General features: G+C 47.9%; 1 protein-coding gene across 3 annotated transcripts in view; it reads left to right on the top strand.

The window, feature by feature from the left end:
* LOC146201240 (PAT complex subunit CCDC47) overlaps positions 1–20,392 on the top strand; it is a 66,257-nt gene that overhangs the window by 31,177 nt on the left and 14,688 nt on the right. For all 3 annotated transcript variants that reach the window (XM_084595718.1, XM_084595716.1, XM_084595717.1), the window contains exons 7-8: positions 234–341; positions 13,509–13,591. In XM_084595718.1, coding sequence (XP_084451844.1) covers positions 234–341; positions 13,509–13,591 — 191 coding nt within the window. The remainder of the gene's footprint in view (positions 1–233; positions 342–13,508; positions 13,592–20,392) is intronic.

The following is a 20,392-nucleotide window of genomic DNA, read 5'->3' as shown; positions in this document are numbered from 1 at the left end:
TTTAATCAGCTACTACATTGGCAAACAATGCAATGCTTGTGAAATGCAGCACTCAGCAGCAGATAGGAATGCCTTCAGCAGCTTCATAAGAACACAGTCACGTGTGTGAGCTTCAGCTGTACAAACGTACAGGTGCCCCTTGTATCTGAACTGCTTTGTGCTGGCATCTGCAGTTCATTACTCGATGTAAAGCGAGCAGGAGGGCCGAGACTGACACATCCTGTTCTTTGCAGAGCACCTACTGCCCAGAGAAGAAGCGGCCGGACAAGTATGGTCTACCCGCTAACTTCACGGTCCTCTCCGAGATGGGCGAGGTGGCCAATGCCATGCTGGACACCAAGGTGTGTGGTAGTGCATCCTTCCTCTGGGGCAAAATGTGCACCGCAGGCAGACAGAAAGATGAGGGAGAATTGTGTGCCAGCTGTTACATCCTTTTTTTTTGCATACTTTGCTTGTGAAAGTTGCTAGGAATGATTTAGAGATGGAACCATAATGAATCTAGTACAGTCAAATCTTGATATAACGAATCCCGTGGGACCGCAAAAAATCGATCGTTATTTTGAAATATCGTTGTAATGAAAAATCTGCGATTATAAGCCAGTGGTCAAACCTAAGTTTGAAAATGACGTGCCTTGGCAGTAGGCATGTGTGCAGACGAGCAAAACATCAAGTGAAAATGTTGGACTAACTCCAAAGCTGATTTATTTGAAGAAATCAAATATTTTCTTTTGCTGCGCGCAGCAAACACGACCGCGCACTACATTACACCACTACAGCACATACACCTTCCACTTTCCGGAACACCTCATTGCGTGCGTGATTGCACCGAGCGATGAAAGTACGGACTTCGTCCATGTGCAAAAAAAAAAAAAACATCAAAGTTCTTTTTGACCCCATTTTCAATGCTCCCTGAACTTTGAAAATCTTGTCTCGGTCTTCCATAATGATCGCGGCAGTCGATGGGGCAATGCTAGCTGTCTGTAGAAGCCGAATCGCTTTTTCCCTGCGTCGATTTCTTGCAGTGAAAGCAGCTACGTTCATATCTTCTTGGCACTTCGCTGGCTAATATCATCGCCAATCTCGCACAAACTTCGCAATAAGATAATCTGTGGCAAAAAATAAAAATACCGTCCCGCACGCGCGAACGCACGAACGACCGAGCCGCGTATGGCACACAACACAGGAAGAAAGAAACGCCGGCAGCTAGGCCTGCTGGCTACTGTGTAATAAACCATAGCTTCATGGTGGCGCTAGGAGCTGGTCCTAGATGTCCTGATGATGATAGCTACAGCCCACGGACCATACACACAGAATCGGCGGTTTCTGTTTCGTTTCACGCGAGAGTTCCAAGCTGCGGAGCTGTTAATTTTAGCCGAATTTGTAATACTGATGTTCCAAAATTATAGAAGAAATAAAATATGTTCGTTATTCTGAAATATATGCTATTTTGAAATTCGTAATTCTGTAATAGTTTAACATTGAAAACATAGCAAATCTGCTGGGGATTCTTAAAAATTCGTTAATTTGAAAAGTTTGTTAACGTGGTGTTCATAGTAACGAGATTTTACTGTAGTCTGTAGCCTCTGGAAACGCATAATCTGGCAGCAGTTGAATTTCTGTTGATTCCTTTACATGCTCCCTCCCGCTCTAGCCATAGAGTAGGAGGAAGAGTGGCGCCACTGTCTGTGTGACTGTATTCAGCTTTGTGCCCTCATTTCCCTCTGTATGTGATGATTTTGACCGAGGTTCTTGTACTGACGTCAGGTGTGTAATCATTTTTCCAAAAATTTGAGGGACACTGAAGTTCGCCCTGTCAAGGCCAACTGCTGTACATTCTTTCACTCCGTGAAAAGAGCACTTCCTTGTCGCCCAAAATACAGTCGAACCCGGTTATATCGAACCCGGATATATCGAATTTTGGTTATATCGAACTCGCGGAATATCCTCTTGAAAATCCCATGTAAAAGTATAGGAAAGCCGCGTCATATATTGAACTCAATTTCACCGGTCGTTCGATATATTGAACTCCGCACCACACACTGGAAAGTGTGCCTTCCCCAAAGACTATCGCATCACCCTTGGCCGTTTGCCGCGTGACGTTTTATAACCACGCGCGGAAGGAATGAGAGGGGACAGTTCGGCTTTCGGCTGGTCTGGGCAGCGCCGCTGCCCATTCCCCAAAGGTGCTCCCATCTGCAGTTATCGTTTCCCGCGTGCCAACACATGACGTTTGCAAGCCATGTGCGTGGGTGTGCACATTCTTTTGCCGAGCTATCTCTCTGCATGATAAAACCCGTCCTAGGTGAATGGAGGTCGTGTACACATCAGGAGCGTTTCACTGAAGTGATTTTAGCCCGTCTACGCATTGGACACACACACCTTACTCATAACTTTTTACTCACAAAAGAAGTCCAGCCCCTATGTGAGAAATGCGGAGCTCAGCTCACAGTCAGTCATGTATTATTTACATACAGACACCTAGAAACACTGTGGAAAAAATATTTTACCCGATTTTACGATAAACATATCCCTTTCCACCCAACATTGATTTTAGGCGAAGAAGCACGTCTACATATTTCAAACATTTTTAGCTTTTTAGGAGAGGCAGGCCTACTTAAGAAACTATAATTCACACCCAGCGCCTCAATATATATCATGATACACTTCATCCACTTTCTCATTTCTGAGAAGAAGGCTGAGGTCCTTGATTTATTTTGTTGGGTCCCTTGGAGGTCCTTGCCTGACCAAGGACTGCACCTAAGGAAGCCTAACATTTTAACCTTGCGTTTGGCGCATGATGGCCTCAGTCGCCTATGCGCCATTAAGCCCAACACAACACAACACAACACAACCTTCAGCACGCGCTATGCATGCGCCAAGCCAGCTCAGCCCGTTTTCAGACAGACGTCGGACGCTTTCTCCAGCGTGTGTTGCGAACCCTCTGCACGCGGCGGCTGACGTGGCTATGGCGCCTGCGGACGTTAAGAAGCGGCAGCTCTCTCTTTGTTTTTGTTTTTTTGCGAGAGTCATCTTTTCTTATCGCTGTGCTGTACATGTGGCGTAGCGTAAGATATGACGGCTGCGGACATTAAGAAGCGGCAGAATTTTTTTTTCTTTTTTGGCGGGAGTCGTTTTTCCTTGCATGTATGAATCAACGAAAGCGCGCGGTCAGCTGCTGCGATTATGACGCCCCGCCCCAAGGGCGGCGTGATAAATCGAACCAGGCTTGTGCAATCAAGCCATCACGGGCACTCTGCCAAGTTCGCTCCCCGCCACCGCAGGAGCGATCAAAAGATAAACGCGCCCTGACGTTATCGCTGCGCAGCATCTTGGCACGCTGCCAGGAAATGAGCTGTGGATGGGACGACCGAAACGGAGTGACGCGCGCCATCGACATGTAAGCGCGCCGCGACACAGAAACCTTGTTCTGAGCTGCCGCGGTGACTCGTGCGGCGAGAGGGACGCAGTCCCATCAAGTTTGAAATTTTTTGCTTTGTCGCTGAGATCGCTCAATCGCTTGCATGTGAGTGAAGTGGCCTTAACATATTTTTTTTTTTTTCAAATGCTTGGGTGCAAACGTGGAGGGTGGGTTCATTATGCAAGTGGGTTGATTACGCGACAAATACGGTATCGTTTTTTCGCATCGTAAGTGCCGTCACAAGCCGATTTCTGTATATCGAATTATCGATATATCGAACTATTTCGTGATCCCCTTCGAGTTCGATATATCCGGGTTCGACTGTAGTTTCCAGAAAGGCATTTAGAACAAAAATTAATTGCTTAGTACTGCAAGCATGCAGCCACAATCTGAACCATGGGGTCTGCTCTTCCCTGTGCAGCCTGCATAATCCAGAGTTGAGTGAGTGCCTGGCAGGGAAAAAAATTTTAGTTTTTCATGATTTCGATGTTCCAAAACCTTTTTTTTGGCGCCCATTTGTCAAGAGAGTGCATTAAAAGCAAAATATGTACAGACGTATGAATAGCAATTATTTGATTGTGAAGAGAGTTTTAATATAAAAGCTTATGGTCAATCAAATTCAGTATTTTTTAAATACTGTCAGTTAAATTACACCTATCAAACCTTTCCATAAAAAGTCAAAATTATTATAAGTGTGCAAATAACAATTTTTTTTTAGTGTTAAGCGAATACATAGTACCCAGAAATGTGGTGCAACAAACACAATCACATGAGAAGAAACACAGGCGCACACTACCAACGGTCATATAGATCTCAACACACACTTCCTCTTCACCACTCATCCTCTTCTACACCCAAGTACATCTTCACACACCTCTTCTTTGCCAAGGAGATAGTAGCACTTTCTTCCCCGCATAACTCAAACATCGTCCAAGGATGACAGTCGCAAATTCTACACCCCAGCAGTACATTTCCACACACCTCTTCTTTGCCAAGCAGCTAGTAACACATTCATCCCAGTACAACACAACCATCGTCCAAGCAGGACAGACACAACGTCCACCACATAGATGCACACTAGCAAACAACCACCACACATTTTCAGTAAGACATGTCCATCTAAAGAAAGCGTGTCACCTTTGAAGTCCCAATGTAAACAAAAGGAACTGTAACTTGCCCGGCATGTCTAGAACCAATCCGAGCAATGAGCACATGTACTTGAGTGAAGGTAGGATCAAAATAGAAAACATGGCCACAATATACACTAAAGATGTCTAAGAATAACAACTTTAGAGCCGATAATAAACTCAAATCTTTCCATTGCTCAGGAAGATTCTTCAATAAAAGTAAATTTTTTCTTGTGTAAACACAGCGAGGCTTCACTAACACTTATGTCTTCTCTTCTGTATCCAGAAAGCCTATAAAATTTTGCGGGCAATCTTGTCCCGACTCTTCCCTAAAATATTAAGCCTGCTAAACAATGGCTCACACTTTCACTTCTGACAGTGCAGGAGTAAATTTGAACCCTTCCCATTTTCTATGGACTTCTCATGTTCCCTTATTCTCTTCCCTTGTTCCCTTATACATCTTACAGTCTGGCCTATATACAGCCGAACCCGGATATATCGAACTCACGGAATATACCCTTGAAAATCCCATGTAAAAGTACAGGAAAGCCTCGTCATATATAGGAAAGCCACGTCATATATCGAACTCAGTTTCACCGGTCGTTCGATATATTGAACTCCGCACCATGCACTGAAAAGTGTGCCTTCCTCAAAGACGATCGCATCACCCTCAGCCGTTTGCCGCGTGACGTTTTCAACCCACGCGCGGAAGGAATGAGAGGGGACAGTTCGGCAACGGCTGGTCTAGGGCAACGCCGTGCCCATTCCCTAAAGGCACGCATCTGCGGTTATCGTTTCCCGCGCCTAACACGTGACGTTTGAAAGCCAAGTGCGTGAATGAACCAGAGAGAACCGGTGGGAACGAGAGGGGAAAAACGTAATAGAGTGAAGTGCAGGGGTGTGCCCATTCTTTTGCTGAGCTATCTCTCTCCTTCCTCTCTCTCCCGGCCTTCATTCGCAGTAGCACGCGCTACACATGTGCCAAGCCAGCTCAGCCCGTCTTCAGACAAAACGTCGGACGCTTTCTCCAGCGTGTGTTGCGAATCCTCTGCGCGCTGCGGCTGATGTGGCTATGGCACCTGCTGACGTTAAGAAACGGCAGATTCTTTTTTTTTTCAAGAGTTTTCTATTTTTATCGCTGTGCTGTACGTGCGGCGTAGCGTAAGATATGGCGGCCGCGGACGTTGAGAAGCGGCAAGTTTTCTTTTTTTTTTTTTTGTGGAAGTCATTTATTCTTGCATGTACGAATCAACGAAAGCTCGCGGTCAGCTGTGGTCATGACACCGGCTTTTAGCATTTTTCGCTTCAAACAGCATTTGCAACTATCACGCTTTCGAATGATTTTGTGGCACTGGATAACGCCCGCCCCAAGCGCGGCGTGATAAATCGAACCAGGCTTGTGCAATCAAGCCATCACGGACACTCTGCCAAGTTCGCTCCCCACCACCGCAGGAGCTATGAAAAGATAAACACGTCGTGTTATCGCTGCACAGCATCTTGGCACGCGCCATCGACATGCAAGCGAAAACACTCGCGACTTCTGCCGCGATGACACAGAAGCCTTGTCTTGAGCTGCCGCGGTGGCTCAAGCAGCAAGAAGGACGCAGTTCCAACAAGTTGGAAATTTTTCTCTCTGTCGCTGCCACTCGTCGCTGAGATCGCTCAATCGCTTGCATGTTAGCTAGCTGGCCTTAACGCATTTTTTGTTTCTTTCGAATTCTCGGGTGCAAAAGTGGAGGGTGGGTTCATTATGCGAGTGGGTTGATTACGCGACAAATACGGTATCGTTTTTTCGCATCGTAAGTGCCGTCACAAGCCAATTTTTGTATATCGAATTATCGATATATCAAACTATTTCGCGATCCCCTTCGAGTTCGATATATTCGGGTTCGACTGTATACTTTACCGCACGTCAGTGGAATCTCGTAAATCACTTCCACCGCACAGCCAGTAAAACTCTTTACATGCTTCTTATCGTATTGTGCTTTCTTTCTCCTCCCTGTTATTGCACACAAACCACCCAGTTTTTATGGCGCAGAAAACACAACCGGCACCTCATGCCTGCCTGCCACCTTTTTCATGCAGTGTGCCACTAAATAAATATAAGGTATTACACAACCGATTTTTCGGACACCCAAGTTTTCGGACATGCTTGATTATTCGGACTTTTTCCTGGCCCCAGGACATACCTTATAAAGTCAATGTATTATGCTGCTCAAAATTTGGGACACTATAAGGAGGGCTATTCAATTTTTCGGACATTCTAAGTGTCAGCCGGTCCAACTGCTACACATTCTGAGCTGTGTCGCCGCCATCTTGTTTGTTTACTTTTTCCTTCGATAGCCTCCAAACCGGTGCCGGCCTTGCGTGCCGCTCCTCAACTAAACTGACGCTGGATTGAGGCTATATTATTTGCCTAGCAGCTTCCGTTTCTGGGACAACGTCGCTGCTCGCCGCTGGAGTGTTTTTTTTTTTTTTTCTTTTAGCGTGATCGCTTTGACTGCCTGTTCCTCTGTGTATTCACCGTGCGTTTCACGTGCATTGCCGAGCAGAGCGAGTAGGCCTAGCCGTGGTCGTGCTGATGCGAGAACTATGTTGTGTCGCTACTGTGGCTTGCATTTAATTGAATCAGCTTCAGTTCGTCAAAAAGCTGTTTCTGGATTTTATAAGGAGACTTTTTTTTTTTTTTTCGCGTGCAAAGCGGTAGCGAGAAGGCACTCAACGGAGTCGGTGGTGCGATCCAGTGGTTGGTGGTTGTGGTGTGCCTCGACAGTGAGAAAACCTACTCTGTCAATTTGTTTGGAGCACTTAGTATGCTCGCCTATGCGTGGAAATCTGTAGCACCCACAACGCTGTGCAATTGCTTCCGTCACGCGGGATTTGTGCTGAATGACGAGTTGGCTGCCTTGGACCGGGAAACCGGTCACTTGTCCGGAAACCGTAACCGGGAAACCGGTCACCTGTCCTCAGCTATATGTTCACATGATTTTAACAGCCAAATATCTGCGTGGTTTGTGTGCAATAATAGGGAGTAGAAAGAAAGCACATTGCAATAAGAAGCATGTAAAGAGTTTTATTGGCTGTGTGGTGGGAGTGATTTACGAGATTCCACTGACATGCAATAAAGTATATATAGGCCAGACTGGAAGATGTATTAATGATAGAATAAGGGAACATGAGAAGTCCATAGAAAATGGCAAGGGGTCAAATTTACCCCTGCACTGTCAGAAGTGCAAGTGTGAGCCATTGTTTAGCAGGCTTAATATTTTAGGGAAGAGTCAGGACAAGATCGCCCGCAAAATTTTGGAGGCTTTCTGGATACAGAAGAAAGAAGACGTACAGTCGAAACTGGATGTATCGAATTTTGGTTATATCGAACTCACAGGATATCCCCTTGAAAATCATATGTAAATGTATAGGAAAGCCGCGTCATATATCGAACTCAATTTCACTGGTCGTTCTATATATCGAACTCCGCACCACGCACTGGAAAATGTGCCTTCCCCAAAGACAATCGCATCACCCTCGGCCGTTTGCCGCGTGACGTTTTCAACCCACACGCGGAAGGAATGAGCGGGGACAGTTCGGCGACGGCTGGTCTAGGGCAACGCTGCGCCCATTCCCTAAAGGCGCGCGCATCTGCGGCTATCGTTTCCCGCGCGCCAGCAGGTGACGTTTGCAAGCCATGTGCATGAATGAACCAGAGAGAACCGGTGGGAACGAGAGGGGTAAAACGTGACAGACCGAAGCGCAAGGGTGTGCCCATTGTGCCCATTCTTTTGCCGAGCTATCTCTCTCCTTCCTCTTTCCCGGCCTTTGTTCGCAGTAGCACGCGCTACGCATGCGCCAAGCCAGCTCAGCCCGTTCTCAGACAGAATGTCGGACGCATTCTCCAGCGTGTGTTGCGAACCCTCTGCGCGCGGCGTCTCACGTGGCTATGGCGCCTGCGGAAGTTAAGAAGCGGCAGATTTTTTTTTTTGCGAGAGTCGTCTGTTCTTATCGTTGGGCTGTACGCGCGGCGTAGCTTAAGATATGCCGTTACGAAGCGGCATTTTTTTTTTTCTTTTTTTTTTTTTTTTGTGGGGGTCGTTTATTTTTGCATGTATGAATCAACGAAAGCACGCGGTCATCTGCTGCGATCATGACGCCCGCCCCAAGCGCGGCGTGATAAATCGAACCAGGCTTGTGCAATCAAGCCTTCACGGGCAGTCTGCCAAGTTCGCTTCCCGCCGCCGCAGGAGCTATCAAAAGGTAAACACGCCACAATGTTATCGCTGTGCAGCATCTTGGCACGCTGCCAAGAAATGAGCTGTGGATGAGACGACCAAAACAGGCGCGCCATCGACATGCAAGCGAAAACGCTGGCGATTTCTGCCGTGACGACACAGAAACCTTGTTTTGAGCTGCCGCGGTGGCTCGAACGGCAGAGGGACGCAATTCCAACAAGTTGAAATTTTTTGCTCTGTCGCTGAGATCGTATGTGAGCGAGCTGGCCTTAATGCTTTTTTTTTTTCTTCTTGAGTGCAAAAGTGGAGGGCGGGTTCATTATGCGAATGAGTTGATTACGCGACAAATACGGTATCGTTTTTTCTCATCTTAAGTGCCGTCCCAAGCAAATTTCTATATATTGTTACGATACGGCAAGCCGATGAAAACAGGAGAGCACAGGACAGAGAGATGGTCGATGACAGTGAGATGACATTTAATGAAAATGTTGCCGGGCCTAGCGCGAGCGCTCCTGTCCGCGCCACTGCCCGCTTCTTCTTCCTTGATGTCGTCCGTAACACGACCCGGGGCCACGGAGCGATCGTCTCGATCGTGGACGAGGAAATGCACGATGTTGATGATTCCATGGCATGATGATGGGCGTGTCTAGATGCTTGAAAAAGAAGAGGAAGAATAGAATGGCTTGCCGGCACGATGATTCGCGACGAACCTTGGCAGGACACTCTCGGGCCACACGTTGCCACGACTCGATGGCGGAGGCCAAGGCACGCACTGCATGGCATAGGCAGGGGAGAATGTCTTGAAGTGTAGCGGTGTCTTGTGTCGTAGGGTCCTTGGTCGGAACATCAGGTCAGTAGGGTCACATTAGGTCATTCGGGTCTCTCCTTGTGTCTTGTGGTCATGTGTGGCGTCTCGGGTCAGTCTCTCCGTCGTGTTTTGTGGTCGGGGCGGTTGGGACGGGGCGGAGGAACGGCAAGGTCTTGCTGGGTCCGGCAGGCTGGGGAACAGCCATGCAGTGCCTCCTAACCTTTCGCCGATGGCGCAAGAAGTCGCAGGGTGATGATGCTCCGGACCAGGATGGGGGGGTGATGATGAAGTACCCAGCACCTCCACCAAATGTTACGATACGGCAAGCCGATGAAAACAGGAGAACACAGGACAGAGAGATGGTCGATGACAGTGAGATGACGTTTAATGAAAATGTTGCCAAGCCTAGCGCGAGCGCTCCTGTCCGCGCCACTGCCCGCTTCTTCTTCCTTGATGTCGTCCGTAACAATATCGAACTATTTCGCGATCCCCTTCGAGTTCGATATACAGTCGAACCCGGATATATCGAACCTGGATATATCGAAATTTGGTTATATCGAACTCGCGGAATATCCTCTTGAAAATCGCATGTAAAAGTATAGGAAAGCCGCTTCATATATCGAACTTAATTTCACTGGTCGTTCGATTTATCGAACTCCGCACCACGGACTGGAAAGTGTGCCTTCCCCAAAGATGATATCGCATCACCCTTGGCCGTTTGCCGCGTGACATTTTCAAGCCACGCGCGGAAGGAATGAGAGGGGACAGTTCGGCGACGGCTGGTCCGGGCAGCGGCGTGCCCATTCCCCAAAAGCGTGCGTCTGCAGTTATCATTTCCCGCGCGCCAACACATGACGTTTGCAAGCCATGTGCGTGAGTGTGCCCATTCTTTTGCCGAGCTCTCTCCTTCAGCACGCGCTACGCATGCGCCAGGCCAGCTCAGCCCGTTTTCAGACAGACGTCGGACGCTTTCTCCAGCGTGTGTTGCAACCTGGCTGACATGGCTATGGCGCCCGCGGACATTAAGAAGCGGCAGCTCTCTTTCTCTCTTCTTTCTTTTTTTTTGTGAGTCATCCTTTCTTATCGTTGTGCTGTTCGGACGTTAAGGAGCGGCAGGTTCTTTTTATTTATTTTTTTTTGGAGGGAGTCGTTTATCCTTGCATGTATAAATCAACGAAAGCAGGCTCTCAGCTGCTGCGATCATGACGCCCACCCCAAGTGCGGCGTGATAAATCGAACCAGGCTTGTGCAATCAAGCCATCATGGGCACTCTGCCAAGTTCGCTCCTGGCCACCGCAGGAGCTATCAAAAGATAAACGCACCCTGACGTTATCGCTGCGCAGCACCTTGGCACGCTGCCAAAAAATGAGCTGTGGATGAGACGACCGAAATGGAGTGACGCGCGCTATTGACATGCAAGCGAAAACGCTCGCGATTTCTGCCGCGGCGACACAGAAACCTTGTTTTGAGCTGCCGCGGTGGCTCAAGTGGCGAGAGGGATGCAGTTCCAACAAGTTTGAAATTTTTCGCTCTGTCGCTGCCGCTCGTCGCTGAGATCGCTCAATCGCTTGCGTGTGAGCGAGCTGGCCTTAATGAATGTTTTTTTTTTTTTTTTTTTTAAATTCTCGGGTGCAAAAGTGGAGGGTGGGTTCATTATGCGAGTGGGTTGGTTACACGACAAATACGGTATCGTTTTTTCGCATCGTAAGTGCCGTCACAAGCTGATTTCTGTATATCGAATTATCGATATATCGAACTATTTCGCGATCCCCTTCGAGTTCGATATATCCGGGTTCGACTGTATCTGGGTTCGACTGTATGTGTTAGTGAAGCCTCGCTGTGTTTACGCAGGGAAGAGTTTACTTTTATTGAGAAATCTTCCTGAGCAATGGAAATATCTGAGTTTATTATCGGCCTTAAAGCTGTTATTCTTAGACACCTTTAGTGTATATTGTGGCCATGTTTTCTTTTTTGATCCTACTTTCACTCAAGTACATGTGCTCATTGCTCGGATTGCTTCTAGGCATGCCAGGCAAGTTACAGTTCCTTTTGTTTACATTGGGACTTCACAGGTGACGTGCTTTAGATGGACATATCTTACTGGAAATGTGTGGTGGTTGTTTGCTAGTGTGCGTCTATGTGGTGGACGTTGTGTCTGTCTTGCTTGGACGATGGTTGTGTTGGGACGAATGTGGTACTAGCTTCTTGGCAAAGAAGAGGTGTGTGGAGATGTATTTGGGTGTAGAATTTGTGACTGTCATGCTTGGACGATGTAGAAGAAAGTGGTACTATCTCCTTGGCAAAGAAGAGGTGTGTGAAGAAGATGTACTTGGTGTAGAAGAGAAGATGTACTTGGGTGTAGAAGAGGATGAGTGGTGAAGAAGAAGTGTATGTGTTCAGATCCATATCACAGTTGGTACAGTGGAATCTCATTGATACGATTCCCACAGGTACCGAAAATAAAAACGTATTATCCGAAAATCGTATTATTCAAAACGGACTCCAAAAGATCGCGAATAATACATACTTGGCACAGAACTTGCTTTTATTAAAGCACTTTAAAATAATCCGTCACTTTGCGCTGCACTTTTTGCTTTTCGAGATCCTGCAGCAAGCTTTTTTGGAACTCGTAGAAACGAGTAGCAGTTTCCTCACTGAGCTCCGTAGACGCTTCCCCGCCGACGTTTGATGCCGTCCTCGACGTACTTCCTCTACAGATAATTTAATGTCTGGCCTAGCACGAGGGCTCCTCTCACGCTACTGCCGATCTTCTTTTTCGCAACAATATATATAATCTCAGATTGTGCACACCGACCAGTGGCCATCCAAGGGTCACAAGTTAGCCTGGGCATCACATGGGGCAAAGTAATGTGTCTGTTCATTAGAAAAAATACAAATCTTTAGGATACTTATGTAGCATTGATGGTCTCTCTTCTGCAAAGGGGGTGTGGGCTAGGTTGTACTTCTGTAGGGTGGAGGATAGTGCCATAAATTTTGCCATGTGCCAGCACTTACTGCTGTTGCAGTGAAAAGTCATTTTTGGCAGTGCTCAGTTTAGTGAGTCACTGTTCTAATAGGTATAATTTGTATTTGCTATTCAACCCCTATGTATACTACTATGCCTTGCCTTGCTAAGCAACTCGGGGGATGAACTGCAAATAATGATTGATGACCTAGACAGGAAAAGTAGAAAGGTAGGCTTGAAAATCAATATGCAGTAGACTAAGGTAATACTCAACAGCCTCGGGAAGGAACAGCAGTTTACATTAGGTAGCGAAATACTGGAAGTAGTAGGCGAATATGTCTACTTAGGACAGGTAGTAACCGCAGCCATGAAAAGGAAACAAGAAGAATAAGATTGGGATGGAGCGCATTTGGCAAGCACTCGCAGATTATGACTAGCAACTTACTGGTATCGCTCAAGAGGAAAGTATACAACTGTTGCATCTTGCCTGTACTCACCTATGGGGCTGAAACGTGGAGGCTAACCAAGAGAGTTCTACTTAAGTTGAGGACAACCCAGAGGGCTATGGAACGAAAAATGGTAGAGGTAACATTAAGAGATAGAAAGCGTGCAGAGTGGGTCAGAGAAATAACTCAAGTTACCGACATTCTAGTAGAAATTAAGAAGAAGAAATGGACATGGGCAGGACATGTAGTGCGAAGAGAGGATAATCGATGGTCGCTGATGGTAACAAACTGGATTCCAAGGGAAGGAAAGCGTAGCAGGGGGCGGCAGAAAGTTAGGTGGGCGGATGAGATTAAGAAGTTCGCAGGGGTCAAGTGGATGCAGCTAGCACAGAACCGGGTTAAGTGGAGAATTATGGGAGAGGCCTTCGCCCTGCAGTGGGTATAATCGGGCTGCTGCTGCTGATGATGATGATGTATACTACGTCTAGTCATGGCCAATGTGAGGGTGCTGTGTGCAGGTGCTGTCAGTCATCAAGCGCTACGAGGAGTGCATCGACTACATCCACATGTCGGACCAGTACTCGGGGCCCCGGCTTCAGGAGTGAGTGTAGTTTGACCTCTACTTCTCCTACCTCTGTCTTGTCTGCTTCTGTAAGCCTCACTTTTGCACTACATTGTGAGCCCAGCTTCACACAAATGCAGCTGTAAGGCCTAGCACGTTGCATTGCCTACTTGTTGCACGTCTCCCAAGGGCCATGCATCGAAGGCATCCTTTGCATAGTGGCAGCAAGTTTCATTTATTTCTCACTGTTTCTTGCTTTATCTCAGTGATGTGATACAACTGCCTTCACATGTGCACAGCTGATTCTGCAGCACTAGTAGCACGGGATTCAGTTCGGCATTGCGTGTTTGTCCGTAATCAGCTTCAGTCAAGTGCATACCCTTGCATCTTGAGTGTCCATGAGAAACTGCTTCAGGGACACCAGTTGAAGGCACCGGTGATGGGTAGTGCAAACTATCATCTGCGCTAGCGCATCGCTATAGCTTGTGGTGCTTGTTATCAGCGTCTTCCCTTTACGTCCACTTTAGTAGTGTATCTCCCATGAATCATTTATTAACCTTTAAGGGTCCCATTGAGGACATTACACAACGGTGGATACAGCAGTGCTTGGCAGTCAGCAAATGGTAATGCAGGGAGACAGTCATATAAACAAGTCTAAAAACAAGGTAACAAGCTCAAGTGAACAAATGAGTAATAGTGAGCCGATACAGACCACAGCAATATAGCGAGTACAGTGCTATTGTGCCTTTCTGTTTGTGTTGAGTGTAACCTGTCCTGTGTTTGCTGACACCCAGCTATGCTGCAAATGTGGACCAGTGGTAGGCAGCAATAACTTTGCAAGAAGCCTCTTGTGCAACCTTTTTGCATCAGGACTGCTAGGGAGGCTCCAAATTTTGCCTGTTTTTTTCTTCTGAATTGCCTTCTACCTCAGACACAGGGGATTCGAGGAACTCAGGCACTTTCTGACTGTGGTTCAAGTGCAAGCACGCTCTCACTGCTTGACATTGGGTACCATCATATTGTTACGCCCTTAGCGTTGCGACTGAGACGTTCTAGTCGGTTCAGTGCGCTAGGACCGATATAGTGCGCAAGCAGTTTCTGACTTAAGCCACGCTTCCTTAGTGGACGCCAAAGCCGGACCATCTCGCCAGGGAGGTAGGTGATGTGGCGATGATGGTCGTCGTAGCGGGATTTCGAGCGCTTTTGTGAGGCGAGAGTTTTCAGGCGGGCTATCCGGCGGGCTTCTTCAGCCCGGCAGAGGATCTCAGCAATCCCAGGATCGTCGTCTGTGGAGAACGAGAGGATGGCGCCGAGGGTGTGTCGAGCAGACCGGGCATAGAGGAGAAAGAATGGACTGTAACTTGTTGTTTCCTGCTGGGCGGTACTGTATGCGCATGTTATAAATGGTAGCACAGAGTCCCAGTCCTTGTGGTCGGCGGCGACATACATTGAAAGCATGTTGGTGAGTGTCCGGTTGGTTCGCTCGGTCAACCCATTTGTTTGCGGATGATAAGGGGTAGAATGTCGGAAATGCGTTTGGAACAAACGAAGAAGTTCTTCGACAACATCAGCGGTGAACTGACGCCCTCGGTCGCTGATCAACACTCGGGGAGGCCCATGGCGCAGTATAACAAAGTGCAGCAGGAAGAGGGAGACTTGGTGTGCAGTAGCCGATGGAAGGGCTGTCGTCTCACATTAACGAGTGTGGTAATCAGTGCAGATGACGATCCAGCGGTTGAAAGATTGAGACTTGGGAAAGGGTCCCAAGAGGTCTACCCCGACCTTCTCAAAAGGGGATCTTGGAGGCGTCACAGGATGAAGGAGACCAGGAAGAGTGCCGCCGGGGCGTTTGTGACTCGCACACTAAGCACAGCTAGCCACGTACTTCTCAGTGGTTTCACGCATCCGGGGCCAGTAGAAACGTTCTTGGATGCGATAGAGCGTCCGTGCAGATCCCAGGTGTCCCGAAGTGGGGTCGTCGTGCATAACGCGCAAAACAGAGGAGCGTAGACTGACAGGCACTGGTACCAGAAGGTAGCGGAGACCAGTGGGAGAGGTAGCGGAGACCAGTGGGAGAATAGTCCTTTTTGTACAAGAGACCTACCCGTATACAATAGGCACTGGAAGCTGTAGGGTCCCCTGCAGCGGTGAAGAATGGTTGGAGATTCTCATCTTTCCTCTGCTCAGTGTGGAACGTACAGGTATCGGGGAATGGAGGTAAAACCGCAGCGATGTAATGATCAAAATTGTTGGTGTCACATTCCGTTGTGGGAAGCGGTAAATATGAGAGACAGTCCGTGTCAGCGTGCCGGCATCCACTCTTGTACGAAACTGTGTAATCAAACTCTTGTAAACGGATTGGCCACCGTGCAAGACGGCCAGATGGGTCACGGAGGTTTATCAGCCAGCACAGGCAATGATGATCAGTGACCACTGTGAAGGGTCGTCCGTATAGATAACAGCGAAACCGCTGAACGGCGAAAACTACCGCGAGGCATTCCTGCTCAGTAATTGTGTAATTGCGTTCAGGTTTGCTTAAGGAACGACTGGCGTAAGCAATAACATGTTCCTTGTCGCCGTAACGCTGAATCAGCACAGCACCAATGACAACACCACTGGCGTTCGTGTGCAGTTCCGTTGGAGCAGAAGGGTTGAAATGCCGGAGAATCGGATGTGATGTTAGTAAAAACTTGAGCTGGCAAAAAGAAGAGTCACACTCTGATGTCCACTCGAAGGGAGTGTCTTTGTGGAGAAGGCACGTGAGCGGGTTAGCGATGTCAGCAAAGCGGGGAATGAAGCGGCGGAAATATGAGCACAGCCCTAGGAAACTTCGAAGTTCCTTCACGTTCTGAGGTGTTGGAAACGATGCAACGGCCGCAGCCTTTTGAGGGTCAGGTCTGACGCCTTCACGATCGACGAGGTGTCCTAGTACCAAAATCTGACACTCACCGAATCGACACTTCTTCGAATTAAGTACTAGACCGGCATTTTTGAAGCAGTCTAGCACGAGAGCGAGGCGTTCATTGTGCTCATTGAATGTCCGGCCGAAAATGACATCATCGAGGTAGCACATACATATTTGCCATTTTAGTCCCCGTAGGATAGCGTCCATAAATCTCTCGAAAGTTGCAGGAGCATTGCAGAGCCCGAAAGGCATTACATTAAATTCAAACAAGCCATCGGGTGTGATAAAAGCCGTTTTTTTCTTGTCGTGAGGGTGCATAGGGATCTGCCAATATCCCGATCGCAGATCGACGGATGAAAAATATGATGCGGAGAACAGACAATCGATGGCGTCATCGATCCGGGGAAGGGGATACACATCTTTCTTTGTTGCAGCATTCAGACGGCGATAATCGATGCAAAAGCGCCGCGTACCATCTTTCTTCTTCACCAGAATTATAGGGGCGGCCCAGGGACTGCGTGACTCTTGAATAACACCCTTTTCCAGCATATCCCGAACCTGCTCACTGATGACCTGGCGTTCTGTTGGCGACACTCTGTATGGCTCCTGTTGAATTGGGTATGAGTAGCCTGTATCAATGCGATGCCGGGTACATGTCACAAGAATGCACCGTGAGCCGCTGGGCTCCGAAAAATCAAAGATGGAAGAATACTTGACCAGTAAGGCCTCCAAAACGTCACGCTGTTCACTGGTTAGAGAGCGGCTGATCATCCGATGCAGTTGTGAGTCAGGGGCTGGAGGCAGCACTTTCGCCAGGTGCATCAGTAACCAAAGCCACCGACGGGGCGTCGTCTTGGCTGCACGTCGCAATCTTCATATTCACAGGCAAAACTACTGGTTGCGAAGAACAATTGATGGCCCACAGCCGTGAGCAGCCCTTGACCACCGACAGTTGGCAATGTAACCAGAATGTATTTCTTTGCACAGCTAGAATGAAGCGGTGCCACTGTAGCGTCAAAGGTGTCGAAAGCACGGCTGGGGCACAAAACTGGGATGCACACCATAGACAGGGCTGCCACATTGGTATCCTCTGTTACGCAGAACACATCCTCACGCACGTGTGGCTCCTCTAAAAGTCCAGAAGGAAGGGAACCATCAACGCAGAGTTTTCCCAGAGCGGCAGTCGACCGTAGCGCCACGCATTCTCAAAAAGTCAATACCTAGAATTATGTCATGCGTGCATCGTGAAAGCACTGCAAACTCTGCTGCGAATACCTTTCCATCCGTGACATCGAATACCGTGACATCATCGCAGGCAGTGGATGTCTCCTTTCGTGTGCATGAAGGCAGTCTGTTGCTGCTTTTGTCATGGTAGGGCTTTTGCCTTGCATTTTCCTACTGTAGGTGCACAGCGGTTGTCCGCTGGGTACAAGCATGGAGGAAGAAAAAAACTAGGAGGGAGCGCGCGCAGCCTCGGCAAGCCAACCTCCTCTGATGCCGCTCCCTTCTCTCTCTTGCGCGCAATGATTCTTGGGAATTTAGCCAACATAGTTGTCAGACTCAAAAGTAGCAGGTTACAATGGTATTTTTTAGTGACTTTGGATGTCCCCGCGCCGAAAGTTGTGCGTCTCGTCGTAACACATGAGTTACTTTGTTTATAATCGTTGCATTGTACTCCGTGTTTATAGGCACACTAGTGAGAACTGCAGGTGGGCTATTCATCTTTGGTTTCGTCAGGGAGACTACGAATTCGACATAACATTACATGCCTGGGGAACTGGCTTCAGCGTAACAATGTGTATTTGAGGTCTGCATTTCCTAAATGAATAAAACGATTTTCATCTCCAACAATACATGCACATGCCCTGACAAACAAACGTTTCGTTTCTCGCATAACAGTGCGCATAACAGGATACTCACCGTTGGAGCGACAGCCCCGAGAGGTATATCCGTGTAGTTGTTGCATCCCGGCACGGAGCATTTCATATGGCAGTACTTTTTGTTGGGCTAGTTGGTTTGAATTCATGCTTGCGGGACTCAGCGCACAAAGACAGAGCACAAGAACACAACGGACGACAGGACGAAGCGATTATTAGTGCTTCGTCCCCTCGTCTTGTTCTCGCGTGCTTCGTCTTTGTGCGTCGAGCCCCGCAAGCATTTCATATGGCGCAGCTGCTGAGGGGACCCAGCCATACTTTGCGAAATACACGTGTGCACTGTGCGGTGGCGGCAGCCCCGACGCGATCAGCCCGTCTAAAAGTCCAAAGTTCCATCCATCGCCTGCTCGCAGCGCGCCCCTCAGGCTTCTAGTGCAGGCGTCGCGTAGCGAAGGCCACGCGAAGGCATTCCTTCGAAGCAAAGCGTGCGGAACCGCAACCGAAACCAACTACTGGCTACCGCTTGCCGTATCACGTGACGGCTAATTTCTCATGATTCTTTCCATTACATTTTTTATGACTAGGCTTCACTTTTCCGCCGCAGCGCTCCCTCCTAGTTTTTTCCTTTCTCCACGGGTACAAGGTTTCTCCTGGCTTGGTGCTCGGCTCTTCTCGGCTGAAATGCTTTCAAGAAAAAAGGGTCCTGGACCAAACTGTGGTAGCACCCGTCCCTGCCTTTCTCATCGTCAGTCTTCATTACACTGCTCACAGAAACAGATAAAATTTTTGGAGCCTAGTCAGTTGAATTCCTCTTCTATGCAGCATTATTTTTTTATTTGCCATATCAGACCTGTTCACAACCCTTGGAGAAACCGTTTCTTCTGAGCTGTAGAGTTGGCACAGGGGAGTTAATCCCCAGCTCTTTCTAGCGCTACAGACACAGCCCAGTCTCCAATATGGCAGTGCCCTTCAAACTCTTTTTGAAAAGGTCTATACATATTGTCAGGTGGCTGTGACGATGCCATGATCACAAATGAACACACGGGTGTAGAAGCACTGAAATTAACTGTTTATTGGGCTGACTTGCACCCTCAAAATAACCGAACTCGGCGGCAGCGATAGTAGCAAACATGCTTGCTGGTCGTCGAATTACAAACACCCGTCACACCCATCAACGCTCAATTTAAAGGCAGCGCAGAAACATCTAGATAAAACCGCAAATAGTGACTTGCACAACCTAGAACATTGCAGAAACATACGCGAGTGGCCGGAATCTTCGAGAGACATCTCGGCGCATCTTTCGCGACAAAGAAACTGATAAAGCTGCATCTCGCAACAACGAGCATGAACAAACAAAGAATACAGAATTGATCTATGCAATTGCATGCCAGCGGCTGTAGCAAATACAGATTTGAATGGTATGTGGCAATACATGTATGTTGTTCTTTCTTTGAGCATGATATAAGCAAAATTCAGCTACTGTTGATGTTGGCATGCAAGCCTGTTGGCGTGCAATAGTTGTGGCCAGGGCCACCTGTTACAGTGGTGAAAAATATTTGGGGGTATTTGGGGTAATTTTGACTTTACTATGCACAAGGGCCTTTGTAACTGTGCAGATTTTGTCAAGGCCACTGTGCCATGCTCACAATCACCCAAAAGTGAGATATAAGAACCACAATGGGGGTCAAGCATTTAACGTGTAGTTGTAAATGTGCTCGAGAGGCCGACTGTGAAGTGCACAGGGTCTTTGATTCACAGTCTGATATCTTGCATTTTTAGATGGCTTGAACTAACCACAAAAGTCCTTGTAGAGATGTTGCACAGCATGCAAGGAAGTTGTTTCAAGGGGAAAGAACGTTTCATATTGAGAAAAATCATCAGCCCACCTATGTGCACAGCTCTTGTTGACTTCCCCCTTTGTGATCTGGCCACCTAATTTCTGCAGACTTGTCTCATCTGTCTAGCTGAACCCGTAGTGGCTATCACATCACATGTCCTCCAGCTGTCTTCCTGAGGTCACCTGTTTCTTCTTGCAGTGGGGGATGGTTTTCAGGGTGT

Source organism: Amblyomma maculatum, chromosome 2 (genome assembly GCF_055883805.1).
Source record: "Amblyomma maculatum isolate TAMU_Amacu chromosome 2, ASM5588380v1, whole genome shotgun sequence".
NCBI classification, from domain to species: Eukaryota; Metazoa; Arthropoda; class Arachnida; order Ixodida; family Ixodidae; genus Amblyomma; species Amblyomma maculatum.
The sequence above is the reverse complement of the archived record's forward strand: the minus strand, read 5'-3'. Positions and strand labels throughout refer to the sequence as shown.